Source organism: Pyrus communis, chromosome 7 (assembly GCF_963583255.1).
Source record: "Pyrus communis chromosome 7, drPyrComm1.1, whole genome shotgun sequence".
NCBI classification, from domain to species: domain Eukaryota; kingdom Viridiplantae; phylum Streptophyta; class Magnoliopsida; order Rosales; family Rosaceae; genus Pyrus; species Pyrus communis.
The window spans coordinates 27,423,422-27,444,819 of NC_084809.1; the positions used below are offsets into that span (position 1 = coordinate 27,423,422).

Consider the following 21,398-nt stretch of genomic DNA (forward strand, 5'->3'; position numbering starts at 1 on the left):
TTTGTTTGATTGGTTGAGTGTCCTTGTCTCTAGGGTCTTTCCTCCTTTTATAGGCAAATTTGCCTAATTGTTGTAACCTTTATCCTTACTCGAAAGCATTTGGAGGGTAATGAGTCATCAACTTTTTACTAGAACTACCACTAGAAAGTGCTTTTTGGCTGATAATAGGTTAGTTTCCATCTCTTGTTACTTCAATGGTAAGCACGTGGCTTGTATTTGGCAGGGAAGACTTCAATTTGCCTCTAGGCTCGATGCTAGGCTTCGGGCAAGTCATCTTTTAATTGACATCTTTGGGCTTTCTTTCATTTAAATAAAATGTTCAAATATTAACCCAAACACTATTCATTTGAATAGTGTTTTGGGATGAATTTTGAGTTACAAAATTACCACCGCATGTTCAGATTAAAAGTTATGATTTATTTACGAAATTACCACCGCTTTTGCAAAAGGCCGCCCTCGCGTCAGTCATCGTGGATAGCTCTGTTCCGTCCGTTTCCATTCCCTGTTCTTTTCCTTTCTTCTCCCCCACTCTCTCTGTAACCATCCATCAAATCCCTCATCCCTCCCTTTTCTCACTCTGTAATTTCCCTCAAATCCCTCACCGATTCTCTTTAGCCATTCTCAGTCTCGCCAGCCGGCCCAGCCGTGAGGCGTTGGAGGTCGATGAGGGGATTGATATGGAGTCGCAGACCATCAAGCAGATGTTGGAGTTTTGGTTTGCTTGCGTCGCCGTCACCGTCACCGTCACCGTCACGGGGGGCTTTGAGTTTTCTTTAAGTGGTTGCAGAGGGTTCGGGTAATCAAGTAGATGAGACAAATGGCAAAACACGAAGAACTCCCAATCCCAATTCACAACACCCTCGACGCCGTCTACGGCGACTCCTCCCAACTCGACGAGGCCCAGCTCCGATTCCACCGGCTGAAGTCCAAGTTCCAGCAGGTCGGTCACCCTCCCCAACTCTTCTCTCGCTCTTCAGGTGGGTCCCTCTTTCTCTCTCTCGTGGATTTTTTTTTGTGCACCTGTTTGAATTTGTGATCGGACGGTGAATTCAGGGAGAGTAAACTTGATCGGAGAGCACATAGACTACGAGGGCTATTCAGTGCTGCCGATGGCCATACGACAGGACCCCATTGTCGCAATCCGGAAGCACGACGACGGAGATGCCGAGAAAGTTCTCAGAATCGCCAACGTCAACGACAAGTACCAAATTTGTACTTATGCCGCCGACCCGACCCAGGTACCAAATTATTTGACTTGATCATCCCCGTTGATATCGGTGTACAATTTTAGTCAAAGTTTTTGACTTTTAACTTTTTCTGGTGGTTGAAGGAAATTGACTTGAAGAATCACAAATAGGGGCACTATGTCATTTTTGGGTAAGACATAAAGATCCATGCTTTGATCTGTGTGTTTGGATAAATTTAGTTTTTTTCCTTTTTCCTTTGTTTGACGATGAAAACATTTGGATGGTCAAACGTTAAAACTATCAATTTCTGAATGTACGGCAGAAAGTGATGGTTTATGTTGTTGTTCAGGTACAAATGTTTTTACGAATTTGCCAAATCGAAGGGAGAAGATGTTGGACCAGTACTATTGAAATTCTGTTGGAGTTTGGGTTGCTGATATATCGGTATTCACTTGACTTAAATCTTTTTCCCGGTTACTCCTTTTTATGTTCTTTTGAAACTCCAATTGTTGTTTTTGAGACTGAGACCTGTGAGTCGTTATAATGCTGCTCTGCTCTTTCTGTCTCAGCTTACTAAGCCATATGCAGTGGAGGAAAGCCAGCTGCCTCACGGAGAGTGGATTCTCCAAATCATCCTTTCACTATCATCTCTCTCAGTCATGATTCATGACTTAGGTACTACATAATAGGTTTTTGTGCATCTGTTTATTTGTAATTGTCCAAATAGCAATGTAACTGTTGAATAGGTTTTTGTGTATCTTTGCTGCGCCGTATGAATTAGCTTGAGGTTGCTTGACAGTGACGGTGAATTTACCTTGAGGTTCTGTAGTACCTTACAAGTAAACCTCTCTCAGTCATGATTTATAGTGTGATTTTTTTTTTTTTTTCTTCCAACTGTTTCTTGATATAATCCTTTAGGTAAAGCATGTTATGATGTTTCCAATTTGATAAATAACGTTAAGTCATAATGAATTCAACCATTGTATGATTTGTATTTATTTAGGATTCATAGATGTAGGAGAAGATACATAGGAACTTAAAAAATCTAGAACAACGAAAAACTATGCATATATTGTATAGCTGTGTAGCTTTGTTCTAATAGGCAGCTACATCCAGCAGGGATCAAGCAAGCGTTTCACTTGCCAGGAGTGATTGTCACCATCTTTGTGACATAAGTCATTTCTCTAAGAAGCATCTTTTCCTTTGTGAAAGTCAATTCCAGAGGAAGAACTGTTCTGATGTTGACGACTTAAATTAACAAGCCTGTGCTGTTGACATTTTCCCGTGTCAAATATAGAAGTCATCAAACGTTTCTCAGGATCAATGCCACTTGGTACGTGAGTTACAATTTATATTTCCACTGACATTGGGTTAGTTCATTTACTTTCAGTTGTATTCTTAAATTCTTATTGTACTGAATGCATGAAGGTGAGAGTGCTCGATTGCGATCAAATTTGGGTGACAACCGCCAAACTCTAATACTAATTTTTTCCTCTTTTCTATACCCTTTCTGTTGTGAACCGTGCAAATTAAGTGTCTTTGGAGATACTGTTTGTATTTTCTCGGAATTTCAGTATAGGGTTGATGATTTTTGTATTATTAAACTCGGTCGTCGCTTCTTTTCCATCGTTGCTGTCATTTTTTTTCTTATCTCAAATCAAAATTGTATTTGCTTATTTTGTTTTTGAAGTTCAAATGAGGCCATCGGTTTTGTCAATGTTATTCTGACTGGGTGGAATGTGTAGAAATTTAACAAGAGTGAGTAAATTGGCTAATTCAAATAATGTAAGTGACAGTCATCATAAAGTTCAGTAGCAAATTGACAAAGAAGTATTTTGAATTGATTAACCCTCTACTTAGAGATGCATTAACAAACATCTGCATGCACATGCATTTAGGTTGAAGCAAACTATGTTATCACATGATTGAAATCATCTATTTACTTCGATAAACTTTTAATAGCACATGATTGATATGGGTATATAGACCCAACATCTTTAGCTATATGTTATAGTTTGACATAAAAATTGAATGTATCAGTTTTAAATCTTTCAACCATGTTATTCAACTGATGCCATAAAATGCCATATTTTTTAAACTCTGTGGAAAGGAATTTACATGCAACGTGATCAAAATGACTCCATAAATTGCTTATAAAATATCTTTTCAAATACATAAGCAAAAAGAGAGATGGCTTGTCACCACGTCTTTACTTTTTGCTATTATAAAAGCTATGAATTGCTAATGGGTTTACCTTTTCTTTTTTTTGGAGTTTTCAGAATTTTGGGTCGTTGGAGGAAGAATTTGGTTGCTTGACATTTTGAGGTATATAATTTGCTATGCTTTTGTTTTAATTTCTTCGGTTAGATGGTAAGCTTTTGTTTCTATTGGGTTTTTGAAAGTTTAGGGATGTTGCTGAATCATGATAATATTATGCAAATAGAGGTTAAGTCACTTTGATAATTGATGGTTATGAAAAGTTAATATAATGAATTGATGTTTTGGTTGGTCTAGAGTAGTGGTTCACCCAAGACACTCATGGTAATAAGTGGAAATGCTATTGCATAAAGATAGAAAATTATATGAACGTTCAGATAGTTGCTTTATTCAATATGATTGCCCTTCATTTTCAAGTTTTTAGAAGTGAAAAAAAAAAAAACTACATTGACCAAGAAAAAGAATTTGTAAGACTTTAATTGTTTGAAACCGATAAGTACATTAATTTATATTCTTATTTGAGCAATGGAGTTCTCGACAAAGTGATTATTGACAAGGATCTTAGAAATATGATCAGTTTGTCAAGAGCTTCATAGAGAGCTCTTTTGTTTCTGTTTGCAAGATGATTGCATTATTAAATAAACTGCATATAATTTGGGTTGGGTTAGATCTATATCTTGGTTTAGAATGTAGACAGTTTTGATTACAGTGCTTGGAGAAATTGACACTATCCAACTTTCCTTAGGATAAGTTCATACCCCTTCAGGCAAGTACTTCAGTTAATTAAACTAATTAGGGGAGTATGAAGTCGAGTTTGTATTTCTGTTTCTTTAGTTCTTGCCATGATAATCTATTATTTTACTTTTTCACTCTATTTTACAGATTTGTTCGAAATCTTGCAGGAAGAAAGAATGAGGCTGTTGAAGCACAAAACGAAAGTTTACTTTTATGCTTCTAGGCTGGATCACCAGGTGAAATTTTCATTTCAAGATGTATATATATGTTCGCAACTTTTTTATACTTAGGACAGAAATTTGAGTTTTAGCATTACAACTAAATGTCCATAGACACATGATACGAATTGGGCACGCACGAATGTCAAATTTAAAATGGCATGAGTTACGGTTCACTTATACAGTTGAATGTTCTCTTTGGGCACGCACAATTTTTCTTAAAATTGGTTTGGTTTTCTACTTTTGTTTAGAGATGGAGTGACAGAGTCGCAATTCGACCGATTCTTAAACGATGAATTGAGCCAGATCTTTGGGTTCTCTCTTCGTCAAGTTAAATTTTCTTTCTAATTCTTGTAAGGTCGAAGTGGAAGCTATCGGCCATGTTCACCATAAGCTATATCTTTCATTTCTTTTCGATTAAGCCCACTGATTCACCTGAAATTCCCAAAATCATAGGCAGCGCTTCAACTTCCTTAGATTCTCCTCCAGTTCCAAGTAAATTTACTATTCCTCAAATTTTTAGGCCAATTTTCAGTCCTTCTGTTTTTGGATTAGGGAGTTTTTACCTCCTTATTTGTGCTAATTTGTAATCTCTTGGTAGATCTTTACCTCTATTTTTACTTCCTCTCTTGATTTGTTTTTTTCTGGCTGTGTTTTTTTATGAAATGTTCATGGTAAATAAGTTTCACTCCTGAAAGCTTATTAGTATTCGCTTTGTGGCAATATATTTTGTATCAAAAATTTGTTCTTTATGCTAAAAAATTCAAGGATGTCCTTGATTTAATGCGTTTTCTTTGTTTGCTATCTGGGTTTTATGTGATTGTTTATTTTTGGCTATGGAGTTGTGTAGTTTAAGTTTGCATATCAAAAAGGCGATGTTTTAATCTTTCTTAATAGTTCCGATTTGCATTTGTGTTGAGGGAGGTGACATTGCAGGAAGAGAATGTTGTATATGAAAGGGCAATATCGTGTGAAAACAAAATACAAGAGAAAATTCAAGAGCAGATTTGCTGAAGAGGAAGCTAATGGTGAGACTTGAGTATATCGTATTTTGTTAATGGAGACCAACACTCTTTCCGAAAATTTATGATTTTTGTTATCAGGAGATGGAAGAGAATGAAAGGAATTTGAGATATGAACTCGAAAATGCACAAACCGCATTGGATGCCAATCGATCTGGTCAATCAGATGAATCCATTGCTGATCCGAAGACGACAGTTGGAACCGAAAATGACGTAGAAGCTTTAAAGAAGGCTATACTTGAAAAATTAGAGGAGAGGAAAAAAGAACTCGTCGGTTTCATTTTTGCTTTCAATCTTACAGTTGTTTCGTCTTCGTTCATTGCAAATGTGTTTGTATTTTGAATTTATTTTATCCCGATTACTGAAAAGATGTTGTGATCTCTTAGAGTTCAATGGAAGCACTCGAATCGATTATGCGAATTTTATGATAAATTATGCAGTTTTGGGTTTGAATCTTTGTTTGGTGAATGGAGATTGATTTCTCTGTTTCTTCGTTGCCGATTGAGGTGCTCCCATGGCTTCATCGGAGAAGGCTGTGCATGCTGCTGGTATGCTTGCTGTCGTTTCTCACACTGTTAATTGTTTTTTTATTTTTGTTGATTTGATTAAGTGTACAAGCATATCTTTTCTGTGTTTATTATTTCTTTGGTGTTTAATTTTATTTGAATTTCTTAATTTGTTCAAAGGATGCTTTAGTTAGTAGCCACTTTCTATGTTTTTTATTAACTGCTAAAATAGGTGTTTGCCCTACTGGACATATATTTTGCCATCTTAACTACAAGGGCAAAATATATGTGAACTGCATGTTGCTTCTGTTTCTTTTGTTTCTTACGGAAACAAAACATTTTTGGTGACCGCGTCTTTGTGATCAAGAATATTCAGTTTCATTCTACTAATTGTACAATGTTTTTACATGTCAGCTCAGTTGAATGTATATAAAAGCCAAGGGAAACCTACGTTTGGCTCACTGAGAAACAACCCATACTTGAAGATTGTTATGTTCGGCTTGAAAAGCTTGTATTTTTTCACAAGTCTACGAAAACCAGTTTGTATCAAGAAGTTTGCTTGGAATGAAAGATTAAGTTCAAGCTTCAGTTCCCATTAGTTTAATGGTACTTCTCTTCTCAATACTAGAAAAAGTGTGAGAGGTTTTAAGACGAATCCAAAATATCCGTTTTCCCTTTTTTTATCTAACTAATAGTGTTCACTAACCTTAAATTGTCCCTCTAATGTACCAATCAATAATTCCACAAATTCATCATAAGTGTACTGCTCACTATCAGCTAAAAATGGTTGCAGGTAAGTGTTGACATAATCATTGCTGCATGAAAATATGCAAAGGGAATAAATCAATAAATTGACTATTTATATAGGATAGTTATATAAGCAATTGTTTGAACTACTCTAATTACACGAAAAGAAAATTTAAACTCAGATGCAAGGAAATTAGTCACTCAACCCATGTCTACGGAGAAAAGGAGTTTTTTCATCTAAATTAAGATTTCATTTGTCGTACCAATTCCAATGAAGTAGATGGCTTCACTGCAGAGCTTGGTTGCAGCCTGTGCCCCAATCTTAGCCTTGATGGCTTCCTTTGTCTTGTTGAAATTTTGTATTTGACCATCAAACAACATTATCTGAATCAATCACGAAGAAAAATAACAAAATAATTTAAAATCATAGAGCATTTACTCCTGAAGTTGTTGGTTCAACAATGTGATCATAAACATAAGAGGGATTAATACTTTTGGAAGAAATGTGATTACAAAATAGAGTCCAGTGTCATTGAGTATTCCTACTCCAGCAGATGCATAATTAACCCCTTTAAGCAATGCATCATCATTCTGTGCCAAGGATAGATAAGGTGGTGGTGATGGAATCCCAAGCTTTTTGGCTACAAAAATCACATAAAAATTCAGTAAGTTCCTGAAGATACAAAGGAAAACAAAAATATCGATGTCAGATGAGTAGTATAAGAAGTAAGGACACCGCATATTATGTCGCCAATGGTTCTTCCATTAACCTCCCGGTAGCTCGACCACCGGCATAATCGACACCATACCATGGATAATTTGACTTTGCAAGAGAATACGACAGATAGTTGTTGTTCCCTACTTCTGTCAAGGAGTCACCGAAGACGAAGGTCACGGTAGACGCTGCCGATGAAGCGACGGCTATTATGGTTGTGAAAATGGTGGTAGCTAAAGCCATCCACATTGTCACTTCCATCTTTGAATCTCTCTCACATGGGAAATGAGTGGCAGTTAGTCAGACAAGAATTTATAACAAATTGATCAAGAAAATTTTGATGATGTCTAAATCCCAAAGTTTGGACAAATTAGGTGATTGATTAATTATATAATCTTGAGAAGTTGGCCAACTCAGCTGCCTCAAATCAGCACAGTTTGATATCTTGTTAGGTGGTTATTGCTTCAGAGTGTAAAGATCACAAAATTTTGAAATTAACAAAAAGCATACAAAAAGGTGTCAAAATTCACTTGTTCTGCTCTGAGTTCTCTTATTTGGCTGCCTACTTTGGGTTAGTTGGATGCCTGCTAAACTTAACAACCTTTACAATGCCGTAATTACCACATAGTACCAAAGTCCTGTAGTAGGTTTTCAGTTCAAATCTCGCAAATGGCGAGTTCGAAACCAATATATTCCCTCACCCCTTTAGTGTAACATATTGTTCTGTCAAAAACAATGCTGTAATTGGTAATTAGTTCCCCACCATCAAACGTTGTTCAAAATCATCCCTAACGTGCGGTCACTTGTAAATTTTGCCTTTCCAAATTATATGTGAAATTGTCACGCTGAGAAACTGCTCCAAGTATGCAGTAAAAAACTACGTGAATTTGAAGAAGTTTTATTACATAAAATGGAGAATATTTGCAAGTGGCGGATTGCCCTGGTGGTTAGGGCCTTCGTCTTCACAACCAACTGTAACCAGTTAAAAACAATACATATCAAAGGAACCATCAAGTTCTTGCACAGCAAAACAAAATTCACGTAGCATATATAGAACGTCTAGAGGGCTACTTTCTGCCCTTCTTGTTTTTGCCTCTCTTGTTCTTGTTCTTTGTCTTCCCCTTGTTTCCGGTACATTGGGAACCAGACGCAGCATCAGCCAACAGATCTGACTCATTGCGTATGAGATTCTCCTCGCCAATATTGTGAGTGTCCATGGTCTCACTCGGTAGAGAAGCAGCATCAGTTTGCTGAGACTTTGGAGACTTGTTGGATTCGCAATTTCCCTCATCTATAGTGTGACTTTCCTCGGCATCGCATGGCTTATCAAATGCAGCACCAGTCTTCCCCTCCTCAGAATTGGTTGCACAAAGCACATGACTGGAAGGTCCAGCTTCCGAAACTTCTAGGACGGGTGGTTTAGGAAACAAATTTCTAAATATGTCATCCCTAGACTGGTTGGCCATCATGTCAACAAAGACAGCATCTGAACACAACCACCTTGAACAATTGGTCCCAAAACTTGCTATTACCAAAGTATTACCGACCTTCTTAAGAGCTGCTGCGAGCACATTCACATCTAACCTAACAGATTTGCCGCTCCTCCTGCTTTTGAGGGCATCATAAAACTCTGACGGCAGCTGTTCAGTGATATATTTCCTCCCCAGCAAATCATGGAGTAAATCTAGACCGATACCAAAATTCACATAAACCAAGCATAACACAACGACCAATCTCACCATAAGTAGTGAATAGTAGTTCTTCCAATCTTTGATGGACTTTTTAATCCATTCAACCATATCCCCCTTATTGAAAATGCAATCCCGAGCCACATCAATCACAAAACGAAGAATGCCATCCAAAGATGGTCGAACATCAGCCCCCCTCAAACTTAAGCTGGTATCTTCCCCTTGGTATATAAGCCACTCGATAAAAGATGAACTTGTAGTGATAGCATAACCCTGAATGCAAGTTGCCCACATCAGAAGGCGCTCTAGAAGGTATAGAAAGCAACCTGGTGTTACGTAATCCTTCACAGCCCTCCAGTTCACATTATAAGTTCCAGCTAAAGCTTCATGGAACCTCAACATTACAGACACCTCTTTTGGTTCTTGACTGGTGTTTCCACGTTCAATATTCCCACAGAGATTCTCGATGAACACCTGCCATGGCAGGTTGCAGTCGAGTTTTCTCACAAGCTTCTCATACAGTTCATTATTAAGCTTACCAGTCCCGAGAATGACCATTACAAGCTTCCCAATTTGCCCCCAAGATAGCTCATTCTTCGATCTGGTAAACTCCTGAATTACTTGTTTCAGCACATTCTTTGAAGCATCAGTTCGTCGTAGAGAAATCAAATTCTCCCTCAATGAATTCCTCCAATCCAAAGGAAATACGAGAGGAACAATACTTTCGATCGAAAATGTTACACATTTGTGCAATCTCTCAGCATCATGATTCCTCAAGGTCAAACATTTTGATTGCAAAAGATATACTGAGACCTCACAGATATAGGTAAGACACCTGCTTCGACAGAACACTGACTCAGCATTCTTGATGGGAAACTTGTAGAGCTTTTCGAGCTTGTCCAAAACCTTCATGCCAACAGAGAGCAATTCTGAACTCCAATGATTCCTGGCGGCTGAAGCAAGCTGGTGAGCGTCAACGGAGACCAATTTCCCTTGATTTCTAAAATATCTTTTGTTCAAACCACGAACCCAATCGGCATCAGGAATCAGCAAAACATAGACTGGACTCAGATTATGATACATTCTCCGAACTCCTAAGTAATTCAAACAAAACTCTCCATAACTTCTGTATTCACTAACTTCCTGGGTTTCAAGGCATCTGAGATATTCAAATATATAAGCAATTTTATCCTTCCAAAAATTCCAGAAATAAATCAACGAGTCCATGGAAACTTGATTTTCAGATATTCCGTTTGCTGAACACTTTATCAGATCATCAACCAACATTTCTTCCCACACATACTTATCAGCGCTTGAAGAAAGATGAGCATCCAGTATTTTTTGAGAAGATAAAATTTCACCTCCAACATAGTGTCTCTGGCAGGCATTCATGTGATTTTTCAACACAAACAAGTTACTCTGCTCATTTAACAAAACTTCAACCTCAGTGCAAACAAACTCATAAAAGCTTTCGGTCTCGTTCTTAGCACATGACTTGGCTTTTGATAAAAGCTCCTCCTTCTGTGAAAACTGCTTTACGGGCCATCCCTTGCTGCCATATGACCAAAGAGAGTTGGCAAGCACATAGAATAGAATATGCAATGATGCCTCTCTGAAATTGCCAGCCTTTTCAAGGAAATCAGCTTCGAGTATAATATCACCTTTTAGTTTTGCGATTTCTGCTGCCTCAAGATAGTTTCCAAATCCTTCTTCCAACAAAAGAAGCTCATCAAGACTAGCGTGCTCCTTCAAAAAGTTTCGCATTGAAATTATAGAACGAAAAGCTCTAACAAAATTCATCATGGATCTGTTATCTTTCAACTTGTAATAGTGAAGTGCACAGCGCTCGAGAAATGCCTGCTCAATTTCATCCATTCCTTCTCCCCTTCGAGCCACAGCAGAGTCCTTTATTGGATGCTGCTTCCAATACTTGATGTATTTCAGACCCATTTCAAATAGCTTTCCTTTGGCACAAACAGTGAGACACTCGGAGAAAAAATTGCCCTTAGCATACACATCCGCAGCATCTTGATAGCATCCTGCTAGAGAAAAACATTCCCCAGCTCTTTCCAAATCACCACATTTATCCAAATAAATCCTAGCTGCATCAGTAAAAGATATACTATGAGAAATTAACTTTATCAACTAGATTTAAGTCGGAGCAATAAATACGAAGATTCATGTCCAACAATTAATAAACCAAATTGTATCAGAGTGCTATCGCAATTTCACTATAATATAAATGCTGGAAAGCTAAACCAACAGTTGTTAAAGAATCATACCTGCTCTTTCATACTCTCCCAAATCAGAAAAACATGTAGCTGCGGAATCTGCCTTGCCTATAGCATCAAATATCTCAGCAGCTTCCTTAAGAATGGTATTGGCCTCTGCAGGATTCGAAATCCTCATTCTATCAGCGATAGCTTTAAGGCCAGCAGCTTTGGACCTCCTTTCCCAATAAGTATCACCAGCTCTTTCAAAGCACATTGTGGCCATTTCGTAGTTATGTTCATGATAGAGCTGCAAGAAAAAAAAGATAAAGGATTTCGTAAATATTGGTGTTACATCATAAATAAATTATTTTAGCAGTGGGGAATCTAACGATGAGGATGACGAATAACAAATCAAATAAATTCAGGAGTACTATTACATGTCTACTACAATTCTTTATTCCTCTTGACTATCATAGAGTAAATAATGCAAACCTTAATGCCTCGTGATTTCCACTCCTCAGGACTACTAGCAACTTGCATTGCCTGCGCAAGGGAATCGTCCAGTTGTCTAACCTGTACAAGACATTTCTTCTTCCAGTAGTCAAACATGGGCTTGGAGAGCTCTTCTACATTCTCGCAAAACCATAATCTTTGTCTCGTCCGAGTAACCGCAACATATAATTGCTTCAGTTCAGAGCATAAGATGTTGTGTTTAGCTTCATTGAAACTTGGAAATCGTTGAGGCAATGTTGAGTCAAGTAAATCTTGCTCCTTCATGTAATCATATATCACCCTCCATTGATTTTTAAGTGGCGATGATCCAAAAAAGTTGTACAAGAGTACATCCTGCAGACAAGACATAAATGATACGAATCAAAAGCAAATATAAATTAAAAAAAAAAAATCCAATGCACTGAAAATATCATAATTAATAAAAGCCCCTTGCTATGTTAAGCGTAGCCGCAAAAGATTTCGCAAGGGAAATATAAAAAAGAGAGATTAGAAGCGCTATCAATCACCTGGAATTCAAGCCCCTTGCATTCCACTATGGTCAGGACAAGAGCCTGCTTCCCAACGATTTTTAAAATTTCTTTTTGAGCACCAACATCGCGGACCAAAATAACTTGCTCTGCTCCGAAGCCAACTATGTTAGAATTATCGATTCCACTATTTCCAAAAATTCTGATGATTGCATTTTCATCTTCTCCGGATTCAAGCAGTACTGGAGCTTCCCCATATATCAGACTTGTTTCAGGTTTTAAAATATCGACAGATAGAGGGAAAAAACGATAAAGTAGTTCGACAATGCTCTGTGATAATTTCAGAACGCCAGCATGCGTACGGAAGTTTTGAGTCAAGTGAAATATTTCTGAGATTTGCCCCTTTTCATTTCTTTCCTGATGCTTATTGCCTCTTGATTCCAATACAAACTTCTTGTAGAATAGATGTCGTATATCTTGGAACCTAAAATCAATTCCCCTGGCAATGGTCTGTGCCGTATCACCAGAAAAAACAAAACCCTCTTCGACATTGTTGCACATATGCTTAAACAGAGCAATTTGGCTCATGGTGAGATCTTGAACTTCATCAATATAGACAAAATCCATTTGATCACCCACAAATTTTTCGTGCCTGATCCGACGGTGTAGATCTATGACAAAATCAGCCAAATCAAATTCACGATTTTCCAGCTTCATTTTTTCATAAGCCTGAAATATATCGTATATTACTTCTCTCTTTTGCTTGCTTAAATTGGAAACCCTGCCCTCTGACAGTTGAACATAATCCTCCCTGCCGAGTCTGCCATCACCTGCTTCTATGGCTCCTAAACCACCTTTAATATGAGATATAATCTCCGTAAAGACTCTTGAAGCATCAAGCTGCTTTGTTAACTGCATATTAAAACGGGGCCAGTAAGATGAACTGAACCTCTCATAATTAACCTCCTTTGTTCTGATGAAGGTCTGCAATGCAACTGATCTTGAGCTTCTCGATTGACCGTGAGTGAGTGTTGTTGCATCGAGGAATCTTTCAAAGTATGAGTTAGTCAGTGTTCCATCAAGCATCATCAAGAACTTATGAAATGTTATTACAAGAGGGTAAGAATCGGGAGGAATATCCTGAAATGAATCCTTGATATCCTTGAATTGAAATTCCTCCTCATCAAAATCAGCCATATCAATCAAAATTTTCTCGGTCGAATCACTTCCACCACACGCAAATCTGTAGACATACAAAAGTTAATAACTTAAGGTGGCTGATGTGATGTTTGAAATTTACAAAACATTTCAAGTAACGAATCAAGAACAGGAAAGAAATTTTTGTTTGAGAGAGAGAAATCAAGATTCCAAATAAACCAAAGCAGAAATTTCTTCCGAACATTGTATATGCGACCCATAGAGTAAACCATGAATAATGAATTAATGATGCTTCAAGAATCAGGAATAATGAGGTCACATGATTGACATGTAAATTTATAATGATCTACAAACACGAGATTCAGTATAACTTTTTTTTGTTGAATACTACACGCACCTTTTCAAGTGTAGAACATGTTGTTTTATGGCAAAACATAGCTTAGGACTCACGGTAACAAAAAGCTGGTGTAGAGTTCTCCCCTGAGTAGCCGAAGAATTCGGCTCAACCATGCTATTTGAACTACTACCGCATCCTTTCTCTGCCAAATGGTGACATTGTTCATTTTGAAATAATTTCATGGTTAAAACTGTTGTCTTCCCTGTTCCTGACCGTCCAACTATAAAGGTACTTTTATGATAAAGGATAATCTCCATTTCCTGGTCAGTTACTTCAAATGGAAGATCCAACTCTTTACCCTCACGATCAGACAGCAAGTGATTCACTACACCAGATGACAAGGCATAAAACTTCATGAGCAACAAACTCTCGCTGACCTGTGAATTCTCAACGTAACTTCTACCATCAGAAGCATCACCAACAAAGTCACTATCGGTTTCAGTGGCACTAATATCTTTAAACCGAGGCACATCCAAAGAGGTTGGCCAGCACTTCGGAACTTCCAAGTCACTGGTCACAAATGACAAAGAAAATTAAAAATTACTTCAGAAGTTCAAAAGATTTAGAAAAGTTTGTACCTTTCATAAAGAAAGCAATCATAATTAACAATTCAGGCAAGTTAAGCCAAAAAAATAAATAATTAAATTAAATAAAAAAAATAAAAAATAATAATAATAAAAAAAAAACTAGAATGCAGAAGAACGTACCCCTCAAGACATTTCTCATTGCAGCGATTGATAAAATCATCTGTATATCTCTTGAAAATACTAACCAAACGATTTACCAATTTTGGGATGTCCTCTAGAGGCAATATGTTCCAAACCTTTAATACTTGAATGTGTTTCAACTCCTTTGCAATGTCAATTGTGCAGACAATATATAGACCTCCAACTTTATATTGCCTCAAGATTGATGATGAGCCAGAAATAGTCTGGACATTTTTCTTTTTAGGTCTCCATCCACCGGAAAGCTTCAGTAGAAGATTTAGCACGGACTTCTTCAACTGAATTGACTTAAGTTTTCTGAACGACTTGAGAAAATTATCACTGAAAAGTACCTGAAGATAATAGATTGGGGGAAGAGGAACATAAAAATGAACATAGAAAATATTTAAGTAACCAGAAAGTCCAATATGAGAAAACATAATTTCGACTATAGAGATTTCAAGAAAATAGACGAGGGAAAACTAGAAAGTAACTCAATCTTAAATAAAAGCCCAGAGCTTTACCTTCCATCTAGAACTTCGGAAAAGTACGCTGTCAGCATTAAGCAAATCATCAAACTGGTCTAACTCTTTCTTCGCCTCTAATATGGCCTTGGCCATATCCTTGTCTTCATCAGCATTAAAGAAACACCGCCGAATCTTGGCATCAAGGGTCAAATCCTCCCAAACAGATTCGCTACCACAAAGAGTTCTTTCATTTCCCAAAATCCAAAGGCAGTGCCTGAATTCATCAGACGAGCAGTAGTTATTTTCACCCTTACCAACAAGTAAAAACGATGCAAAAGTGTACAAGTTTACATAGAACCATACCGAGCCCTAGTAAGAGCAACGTTAACTCTTTGTGGATTCGATATAAAACCGAGTGAGTGATGTTGATTGGATCGCACAGTGGACATGATAATTATGTCCTCTTCCCCACCCTGGAACCCATCAACTGTCTTCACCTTCACTTTAAAGCCATCAAGCTTATCGTACTTCTCTCCAAGTTTGTCCTGAAGTGCACCTACTTGAGCTGCATAAGGAGATATTACACCGATACTGAGCTTCTCTTTTGAAACATCCCATTCTGTATACAAAGAGAAAGAAAAAAGAAAACTTTCAGTTTTATCCAAACTAAGAAGTATTTAGCCATTACAAATAATAATAATAATAATAATAAATAAATAAGAACAAATAAATATTACAAGCATATGATAGAAACATAATCGAAATTATTGAATTTGGAACATGAGCATGGCACCCTGGCTAGACATACTTTTGTACAAATTCCGCAGTATTCTCAAAACAATTGCAACCTCTACCATATTCTTTAGACTATGTCCATCCTCGTCCTTCTCCTCTCTTCCATAAATTACATTAATAAAAGAATAAGGACCGAACATTGACCCTGGAAGAACGTGTTTCTCATGGCTTCTCCTTTTAACATTAGGAGCATCCAGGATCTGGTTATGGTAGAAACTTGAATTTGGGAAGGAACTTATTGACGGATGCATTCTGTATTGCATGTTTAGAAGGTGTTTAGAGCGACCCATTGAGCTCAACCTCTCAAACAAGCTTCTTCCAAAACCAGCTTCATAGGACACCTAAAGAAGAATATGTCAGAAAGAAAAATTGCAATCAGAGAAATGATTAAATAAATATAACCAAGTAAGCATCAACATACATTGCTTTTCACCATAGCTGGTAACTGACATTCATCACCAACAAGAACGGCATGCTTCACACCTGGAAGTTGCAGTGGTATCGTTGACTCGCACTCTTTCAATTGTGCAGCCTCATCGATAACAACAATGGTCAGTGGCTCGATTTCCACTCTATGCAGTTTAAACGAACTGGATGCAGTGCAAAATATTAAGGAAGCTCTTTGAAAACAGAACTCCATTACAGATTTTTCGTTCCAAACATCTGGAAGGTCAAGTCCTCTAATCGAATTCTGAAGAGTACGTAATACTGAAAGGCACTTTCGTCTCTTCATGTACAGATGAAATGTGTCGCCTACTGGCTCTGGCACATCTTCAACTTCTGAACGAGAAAAAAGCTCTTCCAATGCTTCAGAGTCAACATTACCATGCAACAATATTAGTCCAAAGGAATCAACTAACCCTAAAAGCGAAATCATGTCTTGGAAATTATGTGCCGAAATGTAATCTTGGCTTATATGGGTACAGAAGGTAGAAATACAACATTTTAAGGATAATGCAATAGGAACAAATCTCTCTCTGAAAAGTTCAAGAAACGATTTGCACTTCCCCTTGCTAACTTCGGTCTCACTTCCGCAACCTTTCCTTACCAATTCACCACCACCGTTTTGTTTTTTCTCTTTGGCTAACGCATTTTCCAAGAAAATATGGTAATCCGAAACACAATCCTCAAGAAGCCCAATCATGGAAGACGAGCAACTACTCCAACCTGTCACCGGCCCCAGGCATTCGAAAAGACTTTCGACACGGTGATCCAAATATATATCTTCAATATCAGAACCAACTTTGAGTCCCTCTTTATTCCCAAATAAAAGAATTTTTCCCAGAGGACAAAACAAAGCATTGGACTCTGCTTCAGTCACCATCTCCACAAGATGAGAAGCTACTTCAGTTACTGCAACATTTGTTGGGGCACAAACAAGAGTCCTACAATTCATCCTTAACAGGGTCAATAGCAGAGTAGCGGTGGATTTAGTTTTCCCTGTCCCAGGTGGACCCCATATAAGTTGCAAAGTAGACTTGGAATCACAAAACAGCATTTCAAGACAGGCCAAAACTGCCCCAGTTTGCGACTCATTCAATCCAGAAGATGAACACTCAAATAACAGCTTATCCCGAATGTCAGCATTCATTTCATACGAGGGAGGATAGTTTTCCTGAGCCTGTTACCAAGCATAACATATATAATCAACCACAACAATAAATGACAGTGTTGAAATATAGTAACAGAAATTATTCGATCAAACTCAATGGAATAGTTAGATGGGAGAAAGAAAGAGACTGTGGAATCCAGAGTACACAATTGGAGTAGTACACATATACACACGACAGAAACTTTGATCAAAAGATAAAAATGAAAGAAAATCATCACGCTTGTATCAAAATTATTAGAGTACCATACATAGCGTAAACTAACGGAAATGGTAATTCGCTGCGTATTTTGTATAGTGTGTACATTACATCTTGCATCATGTATTGTCCACATGCCATGAATAGGTCCCATTTCAGTGAATGCAATGCACAGAACTTAAGGTCTTACCACAGAATGAGTGCACAAAACATCCTTGATAATCTTCAGATTTCCGAACATGTGCAATGCTGCCCATATTCTGCCATTAGTGATCAAATTCACAAGGAAAACAACAAATAGTGATGCCGGAGTGCTCTTGTTATCGTTGACTTGAAACCTTTTTGATGCCTTGACTTTAAACTCTTTTATTTCAGTCTCTCTTATCTCATCATTAAATTCATCTTCTCTCTTATTTTCTGAGATTTTATTTTCTGTGATGTTAGTGACCGATACAAAAGTCCATGACCTCCCTACCCTTTGTAAATCAGAAACAGTTTCCGGTTTCGCATCTGCTAAGACTAAAAGATCCCCAGGCAAAGTTTTGTATGGTTCCTTTCCACGTTCGCTGAACCTGTTTCGCCACTCACCAACCTTTATATTATATATCCATGTTTCATCGAACTTGGACTTGGATTCATTAAAAGCAACTACTTCAGCAACTGGTGCTCTGTCAATAGTTTCCATACTCGACTGCACCTGCGCACGAGTTTCCTCTAATAAAGGAAATGAATAGGACCCAAAATAATGACGAGCTGAATCGAATGATTCAGGAATCTTCTCCACCTAGAAAAGTAAAAGTTCAGACAAGTTAGTTGATAAATCTATAGGTGATGACATTGCATAAAGAAATCATAGAAGCTCAAATATATTGCATTCACAGACGTACGTTGAAAGCGAGTTCTCTAGCCACAACATATATCTTTACTTAACCAACTCTAATGGTTGAGTATAACTAGCTTAAGACTGCACATTACAAGTAAACTTATAGGATAAATTAGGTTCTCATCCCTCATTTTTCATTCTCATTAATTAAAACCATTCTTTTTCATTTTTGATCAAGGTCCCTTGACTAATCTCCATGTCATGGTTTTACTAAAATTATTTACAAGTCATCATTTGTCAATTTTAAAAATGAAAAACTTATTAATCATTTCCCAATATATCTTTTTAGTTTTTTTTTTTTCATATGTTTCTCTTTATAATTTTTACCTTTTTTTTTTAATTTGTACCAATATTCTTTTTAGTTTTAATTTGTACCCATAATTTTGAATTTTGATATGTACCCATATTTTTTATTTAATTTGTACCCATATTTTTTTTTTTTGTCAATGTACCCATGCTGATTATATGTATTTATTGTATGTTTTAAATATGTTACTAGTTATTTCTTAAAATATATCAATAGTTACATGGGTGCATTATCTTTTTCTAGAACTATGTGAAGCATAATATTACTCTATTATTGATTTTTAAGGAATTGTTAAATTGTAAAAATATTATTTAAATTTTATAATTTGTGGGATATTGAATGCATAAATGTAGGAGTTAAATCTATATTGGCTAAATAGCCAAAATGGTTCCTGAGATATGCATAACACATCACTTTGGTCCCTAAGATTGAAAATCAATACAAATAATCCTTGAGATTATCCGTCATCCATCATTTTGGTCCTTCCATTAAAAACTCTTTTGGCAATTTTCAAAGCTTTGTAACTCAATCGTTTCTTAACCAAATTCGATCCATAATATATCAAAATGAAGATAGGAAAGTGTAGAACAAGATTATATCTATTTGTAAGCCCAATGGTTGCCGGAGATAGTCGGAAAATAGCCTCAAAATTGACTAGTCCGTGGAAAAACTGGAAAACTCGTCGGAAACTGGGTAAATTTAAACGTTCATAACTTCTTCAATGCTCAACGAAATCGAACGAAATCGAGTGATTCAAACGAAAATCATACTCTCAACGAAATCGAGTGATTCAAACGAAAATCATACTTCTCGACGAGACAAAGAGAATGGTAACTTTCTTGATAGCTAACTCGCCATGGTTTGGCTAGAAAATGGCTTGAAAGTGGCTAACTGGAAAATGGTTAGCCAATTTCGAGCCTTTTCCAGCCAAACTACGGTGACTTAGCCGTCGAGAAAGATACCATTCTCTTCGTCTCATCGAGAAGTATGATTTTCATTTTTGAAGCACTTGATTTTGTTGAGTATTGAAGAAGTTATGAACGTTCAAGTTTACCCAGTTTTCAGCGAGTTTTCCAGTTTTTCTGCGAACCAGTCAACTTTGAGCCTATTTTCCGACCATCTTCGACAACCATTGGGCTCCCAAATAGGTATAATCTTATTCTACATTTTTCTATCTTCATTTTGATATATTATGGGTTGAATTTGGTTAAGAAACGATTAAGTTACGAAGCTTTGAAAATTGCCTAAAGAGTTTTTAACGAAATGACCAAAATGATGGATGGTGGACAATCTCAGCGACAATTTCTATTGATTTTCAATCTTAGGAACCAAAATGATGTGTTATGCATATCTCAGGGACCATTTTGGCTATTTAGCCATTAAATAATGCTAGGGACCTTGATCAAATTATTTAAACAAATAAAGTTTAATTCTAACAATTAGGTTGATTAGAAACCGAAACCAAAGTAACCCAAACTTATACGATAATAGAGGCTAAAGAAATACACACACACACACACACACAGATATTAAGGGAAGTGAGAACCGAATGCGGGAGGTGCATGGTGAATGCTTTTAACCAATTAAGCTACAAAATTCTTGTGTAGATGTGGATTTATTAGAAAACTGAGATGGGCTTTCCCTGTCTGAGTCAAGGCCAATAAATAAAAAACTACTACCTTGAAAATGAAATCCGGGCTTCAAAGATTTAAAACCAAATATCAAGGTAGTATAAAAGATTTTAAAATAGTTTACAAATTCAGGGGTTTTCAATTGAGATTTTAAATAAATCCATCGAAGTTTAGGGTATTTAATAAAAAAATTAAGGGAAAACTCCATATAAATCTAGATATATTCAATTATGATTTTAAAGCAATTATTAAAACTTTATGGGTATTCAATTAGGAATTGATTTTGAGCAGTGCTATTCACACATCATTTTTACTCCTCATACACTCTTGTTAAATTTTGTCCATTAAATTTCATCAATTCATTTGATTCGACCGTCAGTAACTATGAGGATGTGTGATAGATAAAAATAAGTGTGTGGATCACACCATGCTTGATTTGAAACTATTTTAAAAAGTTAAGAATTTTGATAGATTTAGAAGAATTTTATAGTGTATTTTAGGCTTTAGGAAATCAAACCTCTTTCTCTAAGATTTTGAATGAGTTCAGAGTCTGTGAAACTCCATTAAAACTCCAGCAAAACTTCACAAATCTATAACTCTTTTTAGGGTCTTAAAACTCCATCAACCTTCAGAATCTCAATTGAATACACCTACTAAAATTTTTATTTTTGACGTCTTAATATCTAAGCAATCCCGAAATTACAAAACAAAACAAAAGCTGCAGTAACAATCTCATCCAAATTTGAAGAAAAAACAAGATAAAGCTAAAAAAATGAGAATTTATTAGTAAAAGTGAAAGCAAAAACCTGGTTTTTGTACAGATTGTCATTGAAAATGTCTTCAAGTGACCAAGAAAACACAGTATCCATGAAACGGTCGGAAGCAGACATTGTCTCACTCACTCATTCTCTTCCCAAACCTACTTCAACGGAGAGAAAAGTATGAAATGATAAGTTTCAGAAAAAGAGAAAAATGAAGTAAGACTGCCATGTACATTACAAGAAAGAGATGGAAATTATA

The 21,398-nt window shown here is 36.7% G+C and overlaps 2 protein-coding genes and 1 pseudogene across 3 annotated transcripts; 1 reads left to right on the forward strand and 2 right to left on the reverse strand.

The window, feature by feature from the left end:
- Window positions 1-494: 494 nt before the first annotated feature.
- On the forward strand, window positions 495-6,176 carry LOC137740256 (galactokinase-like). Of its 2 annotated transcripts, XR_011069154.1 has the most exons (9): window positions 495-977; window positions 1,054-1,238; window positions 1,331-1,377; window positions 1,537-1,631; window positions 1,757-2,520; window positions 3,467-3,512; window positions 4,307-4,375; window positions 5,294-5,385; window positions 5,461-6,176. XR_011069154.1 is itself a non-coding variant. In XM_068480103.1 (4 exons), the coding sequence occupies exons 1-3, from the start codon at window positions 809-811 to the stop codon at window positions 1,355-1,357; spliced, it is 381 nt and encodes a 126-aa protein (XP_068336204.1). In that variant the 5' UTR covers window positions 495-808; the 3' UTR covers window positions 1,358-1,377; window positions 1,537-1,724. The 2 variants fall into 2 exon arrangements, 1 of the variants encoding a protein (XP_068336204.1); XM_068480103.1 differs by lacking the exons at window positions 1,757-2,520; window positions 3,467-3,512; window positions 4,307-4,375; window positions 5,294-5,385; window positions 5,461-6,176 and having other exon boundaries at window positions 1,537-1,724.
- A 327-nt stretch (window positions 6,177-6,503) lies between these two features.
- LOC137740767 (GDSL esterase/lipase At5g37690-like) lies at window positions 6,504-7,608 on the reverse strand (annotated as a pseudogene).
- Window positions 7,609-8,138: 530 nt separating this feature from the next.
- LOC137740185 (uncharacterized) lies at window positions 8,139-21,391 on the reverse strand. Its single transcript, XM_068480010.1, has 12 exons — window positions 21,185-21,391; window positions 17,748-18,341; window positions 16,171-17,370; window positions 15,763-16,090; window positions 15,318-15,573; window positions 15,012-15,228; window positions 14,491-14,840; window positions 13,784-14,293; window positions 12,268-13,471; window positions 11,741-12,094; window positions 11,318-11,555; window positions 8,139-11,137 (listed from the first exon to the last, which is right to left on the reverse strand). Exons 1-12 carry the CDS (start codon window positions 21,266-21,268, stop codon window positions 8,415-8,417), a joined length of 8,058 nt encoding a protein of 2,685 aa, XP_068336111.1. The 5' UTR covers window positions 21,269-21,391; the 3' UTR covers window positions 8,139-8,414.
- Between the last annotated feature and the right edge of the window lie 7 nt (window positions 21,392-21,398).